General features: G+C 46.2%; 1 protein-coding gene across 2 annotated transcripts in view; it reads left to right on the forward strand.

Annotated features, from left to right (window-relative positions):
• The window catches only part of LOC147887616 (alpha,alpha-trehalose-phosphate synthase [UDP-forming] 1-like), a 266,990-nt gene that overhangs the window by 188,708 nt on the left and 59,550 nt on the right, over window positions 1–18,732 (forward strand). The window contains exons 8-12 of one of the 2 annotated variants that reach the window (XM_087393097.1): window positions 5,030–5,078; window positions 15,321–15,421; window positions 15,611–15,816; window positions 16,271–16,388; window positions 16,504–16,683. In XM_087393097.1, coding sequence (XP_087249223.1) covers window positions 5,030–5,078; window positions 15,321–15,421; window positions 15,611–15,816; window positions 16,271–16,388; window positions 16,504–16,683 — 654 coding nt within the window. The remainder of the gene's footprint in view (window positions 1–5,029; window positions 5,079–15,320; window positions 15,422–15,610; window positions 15,817–16,270; window positions 16,389–16,503; window positions 16,684–18,732) is intronic. The other variant, XM_087393098.1, reaches the window with a different exon arrangement.

The following is an 18,732-nucleotide window of genomic DNA, read 5'->3' on the forward strand; positions in this document are numbered from 1 at the left end:
GAAGGGGTAGCAATAATCAGAGATTTTAAATCAAAACCAAAAGACTCTCAGTCTTAAACTGATGTATGGCTGTTTACTCTTCAGAATATCATGTAGGTACTCTAAATAATTGGGGTTGCTTTTTGCACTCCTTGGGAGCTGCCATGTGCCCTCCCTAAAGCAGATGTACTAGAGGGTTTCTTGCTGTCCCATAGACCTTTTGGTCTCCAGTGGACGTTAATAGACTTTCTTTCTTTTTCTTTTTCTTTCTCCCCATTTGTCATTTTGTGTAGTACACATTTCATCCTTGCCCTTTTTAGTAGCCTTGGGTGGGGATGCAGCCCCCAAACCACGAGTTCTTTGCATGACAGTGTGGCATAGAGGTATCATTGGGGTGTGCAAGCGATACCTGGCATATCCACCTATAAAGCTGCATGTGGGGGGGTGGGCTTGTCAGTATCCCACAACAACAAATATGATTAGCATTCCTAGGCGAGTGCAGGGTACAAATTACTTTCCCACCACCTCCACCCAGACAAGACATTTGTGTTGAATGAGACTTTGATAATTCTTAGTAGGCATCCAAGGATATACATGCACGAACTGATTCGCAAAAATCAAAGGGGATTTCTTGAATAACTGTTGCCCATTTTAGAAGCTATAAAGAAAACCTCATGAAATCCTTTGGCGGCATTGTAAGAGCCTGCAACATAGCATTCTTTTCAGAGTGATTTCAGCCATTGTGCGACATCTGCAGCATCAGGCATCCTTCTTGGAAAGGACAATATAACAGCTTTTTGAACCCAAGCTCATGACTGGGGCATATGAAACTTGACCCAGAACAGAGGCACAAAACTCCAGCATGGATTCATCTCCCCATGCTTGATTGATTTCAGAAAATCCTTCCTGCAAAATATCTGCAAAGGCTGCAGCTTAGGATTAGCACATTGCTCCGGACCTTCTGACACGAGAGCCTGACGATGCTTGAGGTCATCCCTTTTGTATTGAATAATATCCAATTTCAGCCACGAAAAAGACCCAATGCACAGCAAAAAAATCCACTCAGAAATGCTTATGGACAGGAATAAGTTAGAACCAGGGTTTATGGACAGCAGAAAGAACCAGAAAAACAGCAAAGGCAGAAGCCCTATGAACACAGATATTTGCAGATGTTAAAGCAGGAAAAGTTCAGGCTTATGGGGAAGAGAAGAAGCCAGGAAAACAGCAAAGGGAGAGGAAGAACCAGGCTTACAGACAGCAGGAAAAGCCAGGAAAACAGCAAAGGGAACGGCTATGAGCACGGATATTTGTAGACTAGAAGAGTCACAGCTAGGAGACTGAGGCGGGCAGTACTCATCGACAGTCGCCAGTGCTCAGCAGGTCTTCATGAAAATGATAATATCACTAATCACTTGGTGACTCTAAGTGTGCATATAGAGGAGCATGGATGATGGGAAGAAGGTCTCAATGGTTGCATTTGAGAGCCTTGTATATGGCCCCAAATCTAATCTATAGAAAAGAATGGATGAATAGGAGTGCCTTTGGAGCATACAATGGATGTGGTCAAACTATAGTAGAACAAATGGTGATGGATTTTTTATAGGAGGGAATTTTTGAGCCCATGGTTTTAAGAGCTATCATTCTTCTTCTCTATTGAGGCAATGTGGTTCTTTTCTCATGATCTTCAGGCCAAGGCGAAGGAACTGATGTATTCCTTGGAATATTTTTTTGTCAATATAGTAGTCTCACACTGAATGTTGATTAGCCAAAGGTCATGTTGTCTAAGAGGGAAGCCAAGTAGAAGCCATGGGCATGTTCAAATACTTTGCTGGGCAATCCATTTTAATCATAGATTGCATAGGTATGCAAGGTTGCATCTATACTATGCCTTTGAGAACACATGTCGAGTATTGGATATTAGGTGTTGGTGGTGATTGACGTACCTTTTGTATATGCTGCCACATGTGGTTGGTGTGTTAGGACACTTGAAATGAAATGGAAAACAATAGAAAATGGTTTTGACTAGTTTCTTGTGCATAAGACAAAACTACCCCTCTGTTCTTCTCTTAGGGATTGCGAGCTAGCCCCAAGAATTACTTGGTCTAGAGTGAGGAGTCAAATACATCTGGAAGCCAACGTTCATGAAACAGAGGATAGTTAAGAGCAAAGTCCTGCAAATAGGGTGGATGGAAGACATCACACGCTTGTTTAAGGGTGAGAGATGTGGTCCCTCCTTGAGACACTTTGCTTAGATGGGACTGTTGTAGAAGGATGCTTGTAGTGTAAATTCATGGAGTCATGAGAGAGGATTAAACACCAAAGTATAGATATTATTAGACGCAGTACATATCGTTCATATAAGGTGAGGTTTTTCTTGAACAAGGGCTTTGAACAAAGAATATTTGCTCGAACTATTATCCAGACATCCAAGAGAGTGGTGGCATCTATCCTAAGAGGATCACACCATTTGAGATATGAAACTTAGTGATGGCATGTGGAGAGATATGGACTGGTGGTGTGGGAGGAGCTAGTTGTCATACTTTGCAAAAACTGAGCAGTGGTCAAGCTCAAGCAACATTCTCCTCTTTATTGGAGCTCCACTCCCTTAGAGCCCCTGTGGTGGAGTCAGGTATTATTAGCCTCTGCTTAGTGCACCTCTTCTTGCTTGTGCTTTTCATGCTCTTGCATTGACCAGCTTAGTAGATGGGAGTGGAACTTCCTCTGGTCTGGATCTAATGGCATAAATCGCATGAGGGTTAGAGTGGCTTGGAGCACTATCTTCTTGCCCTTGTGTGAGGGTGGTTTCTAAATCATTGATCTTCATGTGCGCTCCCTACAAAGGCGGTGCTTGGATGATGCGCATGAGATGGATCACAGATGCCCACATTAGACTTTCTTTGTCGCCTATCTTGGCAGTGGTCTAGTGATAGCTCAGAGCAACCCTCATATGTGTTCCTCCTCAGACTCTGGGTGAGAGGGATAGGCTGCCGAGGATTTGGAATGAGCTTCGCTTTGATGATTAAGGACACATATTTGATGCAATGGTCCAGACGGTGGGAGAGGGGTCTTGCCTCCATTGTGGGCACTTGGGGAGTCATGAGGGTGTTGTTCGTATGGGAGGGTTTCACTATTACTTAGGATTTATGAGACACTCGTAGACGGAAGCAAATCGGCATAGCTATATTCCTTCATTGGTTTTATGGAGCAGATTAAGCAGAGGGTCCATTGGCTCACTGGCTAGGCATATTTTTAGGCACCTGTGTTTCGTTATAGGTCATCTAGGACCAGGGAGGAGAGAGAGTTCTTTATGAAGTTGTAGAGTGTTGGAGACTAGGCAGACTAGAGCAAGAGGCGACTGAGCATGCTGTTCTTCATATGATCAGAGTCGACGGCTTTGTTGATGGCCATTGCTGTAATGATACACACACTGGGAATGTACCCATAGAGTCAAAAGGTGGAGCTAAGCAAATGCTTGGTGATGTTATGTATGTGCTAAGTATCACAAAGAACCTTGTGTCAGTTGAGCAAATGATCGAAAGAGATTTGGAAGTTTGGTTCAATAAATATGGATATATAGTCTTGGATACACGACAAAACATGCGTGTAGTTGGTCGTGGAAAGAAAGTTGACCGCATGTTTAAGGTGAATGCCATTATGCCCAAGTAACAAAAGGATTATTTAGCCATGCTCACCCTTTACTTGTCATGGGTTATCCATGGTGCCTTTGTCTTATGGGGATGCCCATTCCAATAACTACCATGGGTTCTGGATCGGCTACACAATCAGGAATGCCAGAAGAGGCTTGTTCTAGAGTTTACAAGGGATGCCCACCATAGAGCGTGATGCTAGGAGTACTTTGGTATCACTTTGCCTATGCAGACCCACTACTTCTCCCATTTACAAGCACTCTTAATTCATCATAATGATCAATGGAATTCACTGACCTCAACTTTAAAAAAAAAAAAAAAAAATTGAAGAGAATCCAAAGACTCAGCTTGCATGATGATTAAACCATCTCTGTCAATACTACCTGAAAAGCTTCAACGAAGTAGATGAAACTAATAACCCAGCAAGGGGTAGCATCAGAGATAACACAAGACAGCGCTGTAAGCTCAGAGTAGAGATGCACAGTCCACTCTCATGACATTAGTGGTAGAAAGCCCTCAAACTTTCGTTCTCTATTCTAAAATTGTGCATGAGGTCAATAAATTTGCCAAAACAAGCAGTGTTTCCCTATGTGCAAGCAGCATATCCAATTTCAAGGAACCTGATGATAATGTGGAAAGGTTAAACAGAACTACTTGTATCTACAGTATATATGTTTGACTTTGAGTTTTGTTTAAAGAATTCCACGCTACACGCGAGCCTGTTGATGTGGCGAAATGGGTTTTCTGATTCCCAAAAAGTTGGGCATGAGATTTGTACGAACAGAGGGCTTTCGTCTGGAAGATGATTAAAAGTGACCTGCCTGTATTAGTACAATTTAATATTTCTGGGATCAATAATTTAAATGCGTTATATGTACATCTTTTTGGGCTTATATCATCTCTCCCAACAGAGCTTCTATGTCCACCTCACTCAATAGCTACTAATAATTTGTTTCAGCTGTCAACAATGCTTCTGTAAAAGAAGCACGCTCATGTGATTATCCTGTCACCTCTGTGCAACGGCCAATCTGGATGTGGACTAACCGATGGTGAAAGGAAAGGGGAGGCATTATGCAGTGCACTTTTTGAGGGTTGGGCAGTAACAAGTTGGGTCCATTGGAGATAGCTATTCGTCCATATGAGATTTTCGCTACTCACTGAATTCCAGAAGACAAATTCCTGATGGATCTCAGTACCCTTTGTCTGGCTGGGGCAGAATGCATAGATCTTTCCAATAAGAGACTGGAAAAAGAGCTGCTCAACAATCTTGTTTCTGCTAAGCATGCCAAATACCATGTGAAACCTTCCATAGTTGCTTTGTTTTTAGGAGGACGTGGGGGGGATTTTCTGCACTCTGGTTGCAAAATATATCTTGAAACTTTTCCTGTCCTGTGGACCTGCAGGATCGGTCATTGGACTTTTATAGACTCTGTGCACTCTATGCTATCACAGGTACAAAATCTTTTCGTGTTGTTGCTAGTTCTTTGTTGTTATGCTGCCGTTTTTCTGCTTTTGAAATTAGTTTTTGCTCATATTTCAGACAGCTGTACAAGGATTACTACTTACAAAATAGTTTATGCGCTCATCTCGCTTTGGGAGCAGCTCTATCTGATGTTAGTTTCGTGACTCCATTGTCAAGACTAGGAGATTTGATATCCTTTTAGGAAGGAGGTTGCCATTTGTCAGTGGTTGGCAGCCCTGCAAAGGGAAGAACATAAAAGACCCTCAGATGCTTTGGTCCATGAGTGCCTTGCTGCAGGCTTACAGCTTTTGATTTTTTTGCCTTGTAACAAAGGCAAAATAAATCCAATGGATTTTGGATCAATGATGAGACCTGGTTGGGGCTTGGATTTCTGTTTTATTTGGGACCAAAGAGGTCTCTTAGTTAGATATTTGGGCTGTCAGGTTGGCATAGGCATTTATTCCTCACCACATTTTGCTCCCATGCTGGAGAGTAGTAGGAGGAAAGGCCTTTTTTGGAGTTTAGCCATGCTGTATCTCGTTGCTTTTAGTGTGGTAGTTGTCAATTAGATAAGCTGGCCATTTTTAGTGTGTTTACTCTTGTCAGTGTTATTTTGTGATGATCTTGGTAGACCTCTTGGTGCCTCAAGGTATATTCTGGGGGAGGTGAGATGCTTCTTCTGTGGGCTCTTGGAAGATTTTCAAGGATCTTCCTCAAGAACGTAGAATTCGATGGACTAGTCACCTCAAAGACAACAATAGGATGATTGCTCAGATAGATTCTGATATCCCTCTAGAGTGGGCTTCTGCAGATGGGGGACAGCATAGATGTCCCCCGAATGGGTGATTTTTCAGGCATAGGCGTCTGTCTTGAGGTCTCTTGTGGGACAGAGGTGAGGACACTTTGGTCTTCAGTGTGCAGTCTGGAGACATGTTGGTCAGCTCTTTTGATTTTGACGTGGTTTTTGATGCACACTTGGTACCAACAAGAAGCAAATTAACAATGCTCAGCAAAGCCCACTACGGTTGTAGACCTTTGTCGGGAGGATTTCCCTCTTGGTATCTCGAGTCTTTTCATTCTTGGGGTGCCCCCATAAAGTTTCTTGGGACAGACATGCAGATCACACTCCCATCCATGTTCAGACCTGGGACATGACCCACAAGGGTTACCACCTGATTTAGTGGCTCCACTGGTTTGTATCAGGTTTTCTATCAGTCTCATAGACCCATCGGTCTTCCACATACTTTAATAAACTTTCTTTCTTTCAATGGGATCGAGGTGAGTGGGATAGGACATTTGGGGGAAACAAGCACTTGAAAATGCCATGACAGCTTACACAGCAGAGACGACTTCAAACACTACATCTAGTGTCCTCACCCTGTCTCTTAGTATAGACCTGCACATGCATCAGTGAACGCTAGTTGGGAGATTACTTCAAGGGAAGGGGGGGGGGGAGGGATTAGTTCTTAATTTCTTAGTTTGTAAGGCCCCCATATGAGAAGTGAATGAGCACATTAGGATAGGATGTGAGATGGCTAGGCTGATCCAAAAATTAGCCATGTGCCAGGCAATTAGAGTGGCCAGATCTAGAGGACATGTATAGGACTGGACTGCCATGTGTTGGCTAGGAAGTGACGGCGTTTGCTAAGAGTCATTTGCAAGTTGGCTAAAAGTGAGCTCTATCCCACCTTGTTCCTAGTCAGGGCACAGATGTCATCCACTTGGCAGGGTAGCAGACCACGGTTGGCTGGAGGTGATCCTATATGGGAGGGTCCTACCGCCTGCTTTTTGGTCATTCATTCACCCTTCAGTCTCTTGCAACAACGGATTAGATTTACCCTTGTTCATCTATTCTTGGTGTTCAAGTTTAGTGAACTAACCGAATACTTGCTTCTGCTATATGCAAATCTGTTGAATGATATTCTCACATGCTATCAGAGCCAAGCTTGCTCACTAGTGAAGACTAGGTGAAGTCAACTTCAAAAGTGGTGGAGTCAAAGGTGGACTTCAAGCTAGAGATCCCCAAGCCCACATGAATTTAGTAATGTAGGTCAATGGAGATTTTACGGCCAAGAAGTAGCATGGCTTTATATGCAAGCAATCAATTTTTTGATTCATAGAAAGCTTATTTGCAGATCTGCAAGAGGGAGGGCAAGAATCCAACATAACCTCAACATGGAGTGCTTGCTGTTTTTTGGACAGAGAACAGAGCTACACATTTGTGCAGACATGGAAAAGAGCTGCTGCAATTTTCTGTCATAGGTGAACAGCTTTGCAACAATGAAGAGCTTGCTTTAGTGAAAGATATTCTAGTGCTAATGTGGTTTTGAAATAGGACACAGCTTCAGGGGTTTGTAAAAAGTTCAATTGTTCTAGGCGAGAAATTCAGTGCCAGATTCTGATGAAGGTTTTGGGAAGTTTATTTCCCTATGTAAAAAAGTTTATAGGGGCATTGATTTCAGGTTGGATGAAGCCCTTTTGATGGCTTGTGATACTTGCATTTCTTGCATGCGCTTGTTTTACCCCAAGGTGCTACTATAGGTCGGGCATGAGTACTAGTTTTGTTTACCGTATGGGAAAACAGTTTAAGGTATGTTTGGTAAGTCTCCTTTTTAAATTATTATTATTTTTCCCTAGGGAAGTACGGATCGGGGGGGATAAGGAGGCCTAGAAAGAAAGAAAGGAAGTTTATTAAAGTCTACTGAAGACCGATGGGTCCATGAGACTGATAAAAAACCTAATGCGATGAGAAAAAGGGGTGGAGCTACTAAATGAGTATCCTAACCCATGCTAGAAAATAATTGTCTAGGAGATAGTTAATGTCATCAGCATGAATATCACCATAATCATATTCCTCACTAACATCATCATCATCATCATCCTAGCAGATATAGCCTAACCCAATATCACACACACACACACACGGCATGAGATGTTAAAGTAGACTCGATGTGATGGGCAAGGTTGTACATGCATGAAGCCCACGATAGATCATTGTTTGCTGTCTGTGGGTGTAGTTTGTCGTGACTTCTTGGCAACGGCTCTACGTTTGACAAGCGCTACAGTGACACCTATCAGCCGCGTCCTTGGTTTAAAAGTGGATGAGATGTGAGCTAGTGTGATATGTGCGTTTGTCCTCTGTCGAATGTGACGCGTATGAGTCTTAAGGTCTCTGCCTTGCTTGCTATTCGTGGTTAGGGGTGCAATATACTCTGGATGGTGATCACACTCTGAGATGAGTCTGATAAAGCCCCCCATCCATGTCTCTACGATCTGATGAGACAAACCGCCTCATGAATGAAAGCGGCGAGGCACCTTTGGTTTGGGTACAAGAGAAGTCTGGAAAGGGGCTCGAAGCCAGGAAAGGGGCTCGAAGCCGTCTTTGAAGAGGCAGTGGTATCGTCCATGGATCTTGTAGTAAACTAGTAACCGGAAGACGAAGTTCTCCTCTGACTTGATCTCATGTTGGTCATAGAGTCTCTAGGTACCCCCTCGGCTCATCCACTCTTGATACGGAGTCGGTGTGATGAAACACAGAATTGTCCAATAGCAATCCTGAGCGAGTGTGGTAGGTGGATCCAAGTGTACCCTGGCAAGTCAATCAAACCCTCCTCGGAGATGCGCAAGCAGTGATTCCTATAGAAGCTGAGCTTCACCCAGCGCTCCCTCGGTGCCAACCAGGTCATGAATGTGTGTAGCTGTAAAAGTTCCTCTCGGAACATTTTGAACTCATTGCCTCGAAAGAGGACGAATGGGGCGTCAACGTTGTATTGGAAGGGCTGCGGCTTGGTCCATTTGGAATCCTAGTCTCTCGAACGACCTGTATGTGTGTGCATACCAACATCTTTGATCACCCTGCACCGCTAAGGCCATAGAAGAGGACATGGCCAACCATGGTAGTCTACGTCGCCCTCCGATGTAGGAGCCATAGTCCCACATGCGGTACAGGTAAGTGATAGTCTTGAAGGCTGCATCTAACTAAAATGGGGATGCCCCGAACTCAGCGTGAATGATTTGATGGGGAACCGATGGCTTATTGCGGATCATCCACGCGAGCCCCACTTTGTATTTGAGAGGTCTGGCCCCCCAACAAGGGCTGCCATACAATGGAGATGCCCCGAACTCAGCTTGAATGATTTGATGCGGAACCGATGGCTAATTGCGGATCATCCACGCGAGCCCACTCTGTATCTGAGAGGTCTGGCCCCCAACAAGGGATGCCATACATGCCTGTTGGTTGGACCAAGGAATAGAATAGGAGAATCTTTGTCGGGGGTCCTGAAAGTGTGAGTGGAAGCACTCTCTCCAGTCGGGCAAGAGAGGTGTATCCTCTGCTCAGGCGGGCCTGGTCTCATCGTGAAGATAGGACGAGAGAATAGAACCCCCAGGAATGTGAACGGCGAGACAATCTCAACCGTTGTTTCGTCAAAAGTAAACTGCTCTCTATCCATAGCGGCCTCTCGTAGTGGCCCAAGAGGTGTTGAAGATCATGACCTTGGTTTTACCAAGGTTGACCTTCTAGTCATGTGACTCACAAAAAGACAGTAGTGCATCTAGGTGTCTTTGGAGCCCCTTAGCGGAGGAAGATAAAAGCACGTCATCAACATATAATAGAATCTAGAGCAAGGAGCTAGCAAGAGAGCATCCAGCTCCCATAGGGTCCCGATAAGGGACTTGAGCTTGTTTATGTAAAGGCCAAACAAGGTTGGAGAAGGTGGGCAGCCTTGTTTGACCCCAATAGTGCTAGGGATCTCATTTGTCCAGCGACTGCCTTCCCGAACTCTATCATAAACCCTCTTGTATAATGCCATAATAGCTGAGACAATCTCCTAGCCATAACCCAGCTCCTGTATCCGCCAGATGAGACGTGCCCATGGCACTATATCAAAGGCTTTGCGGAAATCCATAAAGCAACAATAGACCCTCTGCTTCCATGCCCTGGTGTCCTCTATGACACTCTTGGGTGTAAGTATGTAGTCCATCTTCCCATGATCATGCCGGGACCCTACCCTTCCCTCTGCCTTGAGTCCTTGCATCTTTGCAAAGCGGCTGATTGGGGTGATGCTAAAGAAGAGATAAATGTGATTAGCCATAGTGGTGGCACAGAGAAGTCCATGATGTGTGGTGTGAAGGTAGGGATCCCAAGATGTATCCAACTACACTAGACCCTTCTTCATATGGAAAATAGGTAAAACCACTCGAGGAGGGCCATCGCTCAAGACCCATGTAGAGAATGAGATCATGTGCCATACCCAGATAAAAAAGTGCATGTCCAGGAGAGGTGATTGGGGCCCGTCTGTTAATGGACACTCGTGATATGCCAACATCAACAAGATCATGTCGAGTAATAAAACTACATCCTTTCGAAAATCCAGAAGTGGTACGTATGTGCTCCTGTCCTTGTGTTCAAGTCTCCAGCTAGGAGGACTTCGAGAAATCCATGTTATCTTGGTAGAGAGGTGCGCATGGTGACGTCTCGGCCTCCTCTCACACTTCCTTGGGGTATTTATGTCTCTGGTGGAAAGTAGCATGTTGCTAGAAAGAGATCTCGACTGGCCGTGCATCATATCCGAATCCAAAGGAATCTGGAGAGCGGGTGCCTCCTCTCAACAGAGATCGCTCTAATGAGGGATGATCTATATAGTACTGCCATTCCACCGAATCTGTGTACTCTCCCTCATCTCCTCCCTATATGATGATTCCCAAGTGTACCCGTTGACTATCGATAGGGGTCGCTTTGGGCTCCAATGTGTGTCTATATAAAAACCTATGTCTCATTTTGTGTAGGACTCCTTGAAATTCCTAGGCTCTATCCATAAGGTACCATTACAGTTTCAAATGGTACAACTCAGGGTCTCGATATCCTGTGCTCATAGACCCTCCCCCTGTATTGGGAGGGTGGTCGGACGTCCGACGGGCGTCGATGATGAGGTGGTTCGTCCCGCACTACTGCCCACTTTCCCTCCTTGTGGGTCACATTTCGCTGCTGCAAGAGAGCACGTCTCCTCTATCTGTCGAGGTGTTAGGTCCTTCTCCATGGATAACGAGGGGTGATTCTGAAAGGTCGATCTGCAACACAATGCTACTAGGCATGCTTGAGTGTCTCTGGACCATATAATGAGGAGCTGCTCTATGTTGGGATCTCTCCTCACTCGCCATGCTCCCAGAATATAGCATGATGAGGGATCCCTAAAGTGGTCACAACAAAGGTGGTCGCGTCGTCCATTGGTGTGACCTCTGTTCGTGGGATCTCGCGGACCCTGATGTTGAGAGCCTTATTGGCCCTCTATTGTTGTTCTAAAAGGATAGCCGAAACAGTTGCTTTTGTAGGTTCCCGCTTCACCACATCTACCCATTTGGATGTATCTGCAATGGCCGATTGCATGGTGGCTATTAGGCCTACAGTGTTGCGGGTGGTGTGCCCTCCAAATTAGTGCTCAAAGAAGACACCTCCTCCTTGAGTTTTGCGATGTCATGTCTGAGCTCTTGAATGAGACTCGCCTGTTGTTGTCTAATAAGTGCCGGCTCTTGAGTGAAGCGAGCTTGCTCTTGTGCAAAGTGAGTCAGCTCTTCACGCGCACAAATGCTTTGTACCTCCATGAGAAGCGACTCCTAGGCATTTGGTGGGTCAGCTCATGGGAAGCCCGGTCCTCTCGGGATCTCAAACTGGAAGGGAGTTGGTACAAAGGTGGGGGGGTGGGGTTGGATGGTAGGCGGCGATCTAGTGAGCTGAGCGGAGAGAGGAGATGTCTAAGACGATGATGATGTGATCCCAGTTGAGTACTTGAAGGGAGGCTGGCTAAGGGAGACAGGTGAGAGATGCGACCTTGACCCCGCCTGCTGCTGCCCCCACCCCTCGCGCTGCCTAGGCTCCGCCTTGCCACTCCCACCCTTCTCTCCCCGCGCCCTCCCCTTGCACCCTGGTCGCCGCCCTGCTCGCCTTGTTGCTGCAAGCCCCCTCCGTTGGCTGAGCGCTCTCGCCTGCTGACCGGCTGCCCCGCCTGCTCGGGATCTGCTGTGAGCCTCTCCTAGATGGCGCGTCCCCAGCCTTGGCCTGCTTGTTGGTGGCTTCCTTCCCATGGCAGCGCTGTCTTCCAGGCTGGTCTTTTGCACCCTTCTCCCTCTCCGTGGAGTAGAAAGCGTCGGGGCTGGGGGTGTTCGGGCATTTGGAGGTGTCGAGCCACTTGTGGCATGGGGCCTTGCACTTCTTCGGAGGAGAGTATCTTCGGCTTCAGCCGTCTCTCTTGCCCTGGCGGTCCTCCACATTTGCACCTTCACAGCAGCAGTAGGTTCATCTTTCAGGAAGTGTCTCTCCCTTCCCCGTGGCATTTCTATGGCGGGAGGAGGTTTGCCTTGCACTCTCTTGTTCTTCCGGAGTTGGAGTTCTCCTCGCAGCTTTGCCCTGGCGACATCGGCCATGGCCATCCCCCAGCCGTCCAGTTCGTGCCTCCCCGTGGTGGTGGTTGTGCTGCCCTCGTCCCGTCAGCATCCCCTGGCCGCGAGTGGTGCACTGGAGCTAGAAAGACCTGGCCCTTGGACAACAACCCAGAGGGGTCGCGTTGGCTAGTGGCCTCCTTGCTTGGGTCTCCAAGCTTCTCAAGACTCAGAGTTTTTCTCGAAGTTTCTTTACCCACAGGGCGGCGGCCCTTGACTCTATCCTTAGGGATCCCTTCTCCTTTGGCTCTACTTCTTCTTGTCGTACCAGGAGGCTCCCCATGTGGGTTGAGGCCTGCAGATGCGTGGAGCGGGCTACTGGAGTGCGGACTCGCCCCCCGTCAGGTGGTGGTTGCTCATGCAGGCGGGTCTCTTCCTATTGGCACCCTCGGGCGGGCACGATGGACGGGAGCTCAGCGGAGGAGGGATCCATACATGCTTGGATCACGAGTATCTCAAGGATTCACTTCATCAGGGATTATTGGTCGGCCTCGATTGTTGGATGTTGACTCAGAGGAGTCATATCAGTTGATGGTTCACTGTCTTGAAGACTTTCTACCCTCAGGGCAGCGGCTTGTGGCTCTATCCGCAGGGCTGCTGGACTTGATCCCTTCTCTTGGGGCTCTACTCTTTCTTGTCATACCAGGAGGCACCCCAACTGGGTTGAGGCCTGCAGATGCGTGGAGCGGGCTATTGGAGTGCGGACTCGCCCCCCGCCAGGCGGTGGTTGCTCATGCAGGCGGGTCCTTTCCTGTTGGTGCCCTCGGGCGGGCTCGATGGACGGGAGCTCAGCGGAGGAGGGATCCATACCTCCTTGGATCACGAGTTCCTCCAGGATTCACTTCATCAAGAATCCGTTGCTTTTTTGGTTTTGCGGTTTACTGGTTTTCAGAAGACCTAGACTAGGGCTTTTTGTTTTGACAGCATTTTGCAACAGTTTTATGCTTTGCCCTGTGTGGCTTGTAGTTTCGTAGGTGGGAGTTATCCCTGTGCTCCAGCATTGCTGTTGAGTCTCTTGTATTCCTTGTCTCGAAAGTAATATAAATAGCCCTTCTTTTTGCCAAAAAAAAAAAAAAAAAAGGGGAGACAGGTGAGAGGGAAAGGGGAGTAGTACTGTGGGCCAATGTACGTCCCTGGAGTCTGCGAGAGGTAGGTTTTGAACCTGGTGTATCAACTGCACTAACGATCGATGTGGATGTCGAAGTTGAGGAACCCGAGTGGATGTTGATGATGCTGCCAATGTGAATGATGTAGAATTCTTCATCATTGCTTTGCTATCCAGTCCTAGTCCGCTCCGATTAAAGTGTGTGTTTACATCCTCCTGGTTCAGTTGCTTTGAATTGTTGTCATCTTTCTTGTTTTTCCCCGTGTCCTTGTCAGTCTCCCTTTGCTGGTTTTGGTGTCCTTTGGCGGATATTTGAGACATTACGTCTATGGGGAGTTGTAGCCCCTCATAAGCAGAGTGGAGAAGGAAGGGAACGGGATAGGCAAGAGCCAAAGGCGGGTAAGCAGGAGGTGGCGGATGGGCAGGAAGGAGGAGGCGGGTGAGCAGGTGGAGGATGGCGAGCCTGGAGCAGCATTGGAAGATGATAGGAGGGGCTGCCGATGGCGAGGCTGCAGCAGCAGCCGGGAGATGGATGAGGAGGAAGGGGCTGCAAATGGTGAGGCTGCAGCAGCAGCCGGGCGGAGGAGGATGAGCAAAAAGGGGGATGAGCAGGAAGGAGGATGATGTGATGAGGAACAGATGGCTTGCTGTGGATCATCTGTGACAACAATAGAACCTGTAGGCCAGCCTGAGCAGAGGATATGTCGCTCTTGCGCGACTGGAGAGATAGTTCTTCCACTAACACTTCCAAGATCCACGGACCAAGGCTCTCCTCTTCGACTTCTTGATCCGACCTGCAGGCATGTATGGCAGCCCTTGCTGGGGCGCGAGACATCTCTGATACAGAGTGGGCTCCATTGGATAGATTACAGGTTCGCTTGCTATTACGGATGCAAGAAAAGATGAAAAATGGGTAGCAAACCATGAAGGCATAGCAATTATCAAAGAATTTAAATTAAAATCAAAAGACTCTTTGTCTTAAACTGATGTATGGCCAATTAAGTTTTTTCAGATGATTGTTATGTAGGTACTCTTGCTTTTGCACTCACTGGGAGATGCCATGTGCCCTCCCTAAGTAGATGTACTAGATGGTTTTTTGCTGTCCCATAGACCTATTGGTCTCCCATGGACTTTAATAGACTTTCTTTTCTTTCTTTCTCGCCCTCGTCCTGCTCTCTCCCTTGGTCGCGGCATCCTTCTCCCCTCCTGGTAGCGGCTCCCTCCTACATGGTGTACCTTGTGGCTCCTACAGATCGCGGTGCTCTCCAGCCCCCTGCGCCATAGGTAGCAGGGTTGAGGTGCTCTTCCAGCCCCCCCTGCTTGGCACTAAGCAGGTGACGGGGCACCTACAGGCCCCTGCGTCTCAGCTGCACATCGCCCCCCATGCCCGCCTTGCGCCGAACTCCTAGCCCTCATGGGGGCTGCTGCCGTCATGGGATCTGCACAGGGCTGCCTCCCGAAGACGTTAATACATCTTTCTCTGTGTCTTGCTCTGAGCATAGGGCCAGAGCAATAGGTGTATGGTTAAAAGGATTAGCGGGTCTCATTAGGTCATTGCCTTATTGACTGACTTCAGGAAATGAGCCGCACAGCAAGGAATTCTGAAATTGGAAATGTGTATGCTTGGAGGATTTTACTGCTTGACCTTTCTACTTCAAATGTAAACAAGCTGATTTTCATGGTATGTTGGCAGATGTGGCACTTGTTACCTCTTTGCGGGATGGGATGAACCTTGTGAGCTATGAATTTGTTGCCTGTCAAAACATGAAAAAGGGTGTCCTCATTTTAAGCGAGGTAAACATGACTTAGACTTTACAAATTTATTAGTCTGCATTTTGTAAGCTGGGATTCTGTGGCTTGTGGTTTTCTAGTGCTCCAATGTAGGAGTAGAATATTAGAGATTGTGCTTTTACATGGTAATGTGCTCTTTATGTGCTGTTTAGGTGGACTACAGCTATGTGGACTGGCTGAAAATGGTTTCAGGACTTTCATATTTTGCAGCTAGCTGGTGCAGCTCAATCTCTAGGTGCTGGTGCGATATTAGTGAATCCATGGAATATAAGTGATGTTGCTGCTGCAATAAAGGATGCATTAGATATGTCAGAAGCTGACAGAGAGGAATGCCACTGTCACAACTTTGAGCATGTAACTACACACACAGCCCAGGTTTGGGCCGATACGTTCGTCAGGTACGAAGTAGCGTTCAAAATAACACACTAAGGTTGTCACCACATTTCCCAGTTGAATGAAATAATATGATATCAATGTTAAGGAATGCTGCTGTCAATTTTTTAGGTTTATAAGGTAATTTTCCGTGATGGTGTTGATCAATTTACTGAAATGAGTTTGCAGCTCATATCAAACTCTTCTTGCATCAGAAGCCTAGGCAGAGCACAAGCTCATAAGCAATGCTTCACAATGTCTGGGTTGCTTTATAAAATTCACACAGTTTTGAGCCAACATGTGGTGTGATTGGCAGAGGGTTGAATGTTGAAAGGTTGGCTTAATTGGTTTTCAAAAAATCAGAACGGCATCTAGGACACACCATTGTGATACATGGCAAAGTTTTATGTGAGCACCTTTATCTTGGTTTTCATAAAAAAACTCCTCACCACATGAAGCGACATCTGTTATGGTTGGCAGTGAGTTGAATGATACTATTGTAGAGGCAGAGTTACGAATTATGCGTATCCCTCCTCATCTACCTATTGAAGAGGCTGTAGTGAAGTATCAGCAAGCAAGAAATCGATTACTGATTCTGGTTAGTTTTTTAAACGAAATGTTAGTATCACTTTTGTTTAATTACTTTTTTTCCTATAAAACAATCCTTGTGTCTGGAAATCTTGCTGATTTCTACAGGCTGTTTTTCATTTCAGGGCTTCAATGCAACCATGACTGCACAAGTGGAAGGACCAGGAAGGAGAGGCCCAGATCAGATACGAGAGATGAAACTGCGATTACATTCTCACCTGCAACACGTCTTTGCGGTTCTTTGCAAGGATACAAGTACAACCATAGTGATTCTGAGTGGCAGCGAACGAAGTGTGCTTGATGAGGTGGTTTGAAGATTCATGTCTAAACTAATCTTTTTGATTGGTCTTAGGGGAATGGCAAAGTGGGATCCAGCTTAATCGTAAAATTCTTTTAGGATGCGTTTGTATCCGTTATGCTTCTACCTTTTGTTTTTGGGTGGTGGTTTTTATTTTCTGTGTGTGTGTGTTTGTGTTTTTTTGCCCCGGGGGGGGCATCTCCAAGCTCCCCCGCCAATCCCTTAAAACATCTCTTTTTTGAATCTGAAATTAGCAGACAAAGAACCTTTAACACCTTTGTCTGTTCTTAATTCTTACATTCCCGAATCCCAGCTCCTCTCTTCTAAAGAAAGAAACCTGAATAGGAATGCCTATAATGTTCTAAAATCTATCACTGTAATAACTCTAGGATTCATCACTCAAGAAATCTCAATCTTTGTTTACGTGGCACTACATATTTTTGACTAGTATAAATAGATCATGGTTGAAAGTGACTGATTTTTGGGCTCCCTCATCATTGCCTGGATTATACAGAACTAATTTAATTGCTTTTTAGGAGACCATGGGTTCAAATATGTGCATGAGAATTTTCTTGCTTAGGTGAACCTCTGGGTTGACTTGTGTATAATGTCTTGTAGGGATCGACTTTTGGATATATATTCTCTCTCTCTCTCTCTCTCTCTCTCTCTCTCTACGTACGTAGCTCTCTCTCCGTCCGTCCGTATGCAGCTCTCTCTGTATGGCCCGTCCGTACCTCTCCGTCCAGCAGCCTGTACCTCTCTGTACAGCAGCACGGGTGATGATGCTCGTTTCAGTAGCTCCACCCTTACTGTGATTTGTATCAGGTTTTCTTTCAGTCTCATAGACCCATCGGTCTTCCGAAGACTCTTATAAAATTTCTTTATTCGTCAGCACGTACCTCTCCGTACAACCTTTCAGCAGTCTGTACCCTAACTCTCCATCAGCAGCCCGTATCAGCCCGTCTGCCGTACCTCTCCTTCAGCAGCCCGTACCTCTCCATCTGTACAGCCCGTCAGCACCATCCCGTCAGCCCGTTAGCAGCCCTCCACCCGTCAGCCCTTTGCCTCAACCAGCAGGTACCTCGGTTAGCAGCAAACACACTAACCCTAACCCCAAGTTGGGCTAAACCCCCAATCCAATTTTGGGGTTAGGGTAAGCTAGGGGGTTCAATAGACAACCAATTATGGATTGGCCTACCCTCTCCTTCAAGTCCCCCTCAACTCCTTCGACCTTCATCAGGACTCGGTACTCTACAGTTGCAGCCATGACACCCGCTCCTTATGCACGCAATTACCAATGAGAAGGCTCAAAACGACCTATCCTTGGGTAACAGGATCAGATTTTTTATCTGCAGGAGGTAGTGAGAGAGCTACGATTGGAACTGGCAGAAGTAAAGGCTCGATTTCTCATTTTGGAATGGCTTGGTAAGCAGGCAGTAATTGATGAGGCTGTGAAATTTTGTAAGGATTCCCCCCCTACTCCGCGGCTAGTCTCTACAATCAAAGATCTTGTTCACATTGAAGTACAAACTGCTAAGAAGAAAGTGACTATGGACGTGGACGCCAAAGCAAGTAAGTTTGATATTCAAGTAGAGATTAAAGAACACGAAGCTAGATGTGATAATGCACTAAAGATTAGAATAGGGGGACTCCCAGAAGATTGGTACAAAGAGGAGGACTTATGTAGTGAAATATTGACAAAGATCAAAGCAAGCTTGTCCAACATTGAATGGGTGGATGATGATGAGCAGGATGATGACGACTCCAGGCCAGTTTCTATTATGCACTATAAAGGTCATGCAATCTTTACACTGAAGTCAAAAGATATGCGGATCAAGCTTCTTCGACAATCTTACAAGTTGCAGGGTACCAAAGTATGGAAAGCAGAGGAGCTTACACAAGCTCAACTCAAGAATAAGGCAACTGAATTAGCTCAAGTCAGGGCTGCCAGAAAGGATGGAAAATGGGCAGTTTACCATGAAGGCGTAGCCCTAATCAAAGAGTTTAAATCAAAACCAAAAGACTCTCAGTCTTAAACTGATGTATGGCTTTTGTC

The sequence above is a fragment of the Dipteris shenzhenensis genome, chromosome 22 (assembly GCF_047967505.1).
Source record: "Dipteris shenzhenensis isolate YYH24624 ecotype China chromosome 22, Dip_SZ_1.0, whole genome shotgun sequence".
Classification (NCBI taxonomy): Eukaryota; Viridiplantae; Streptophyta; class Polypodiopsida; order Gleicheniales; family Dipteridaceae; genus Dipteris; species Dipteris shenzhenensis.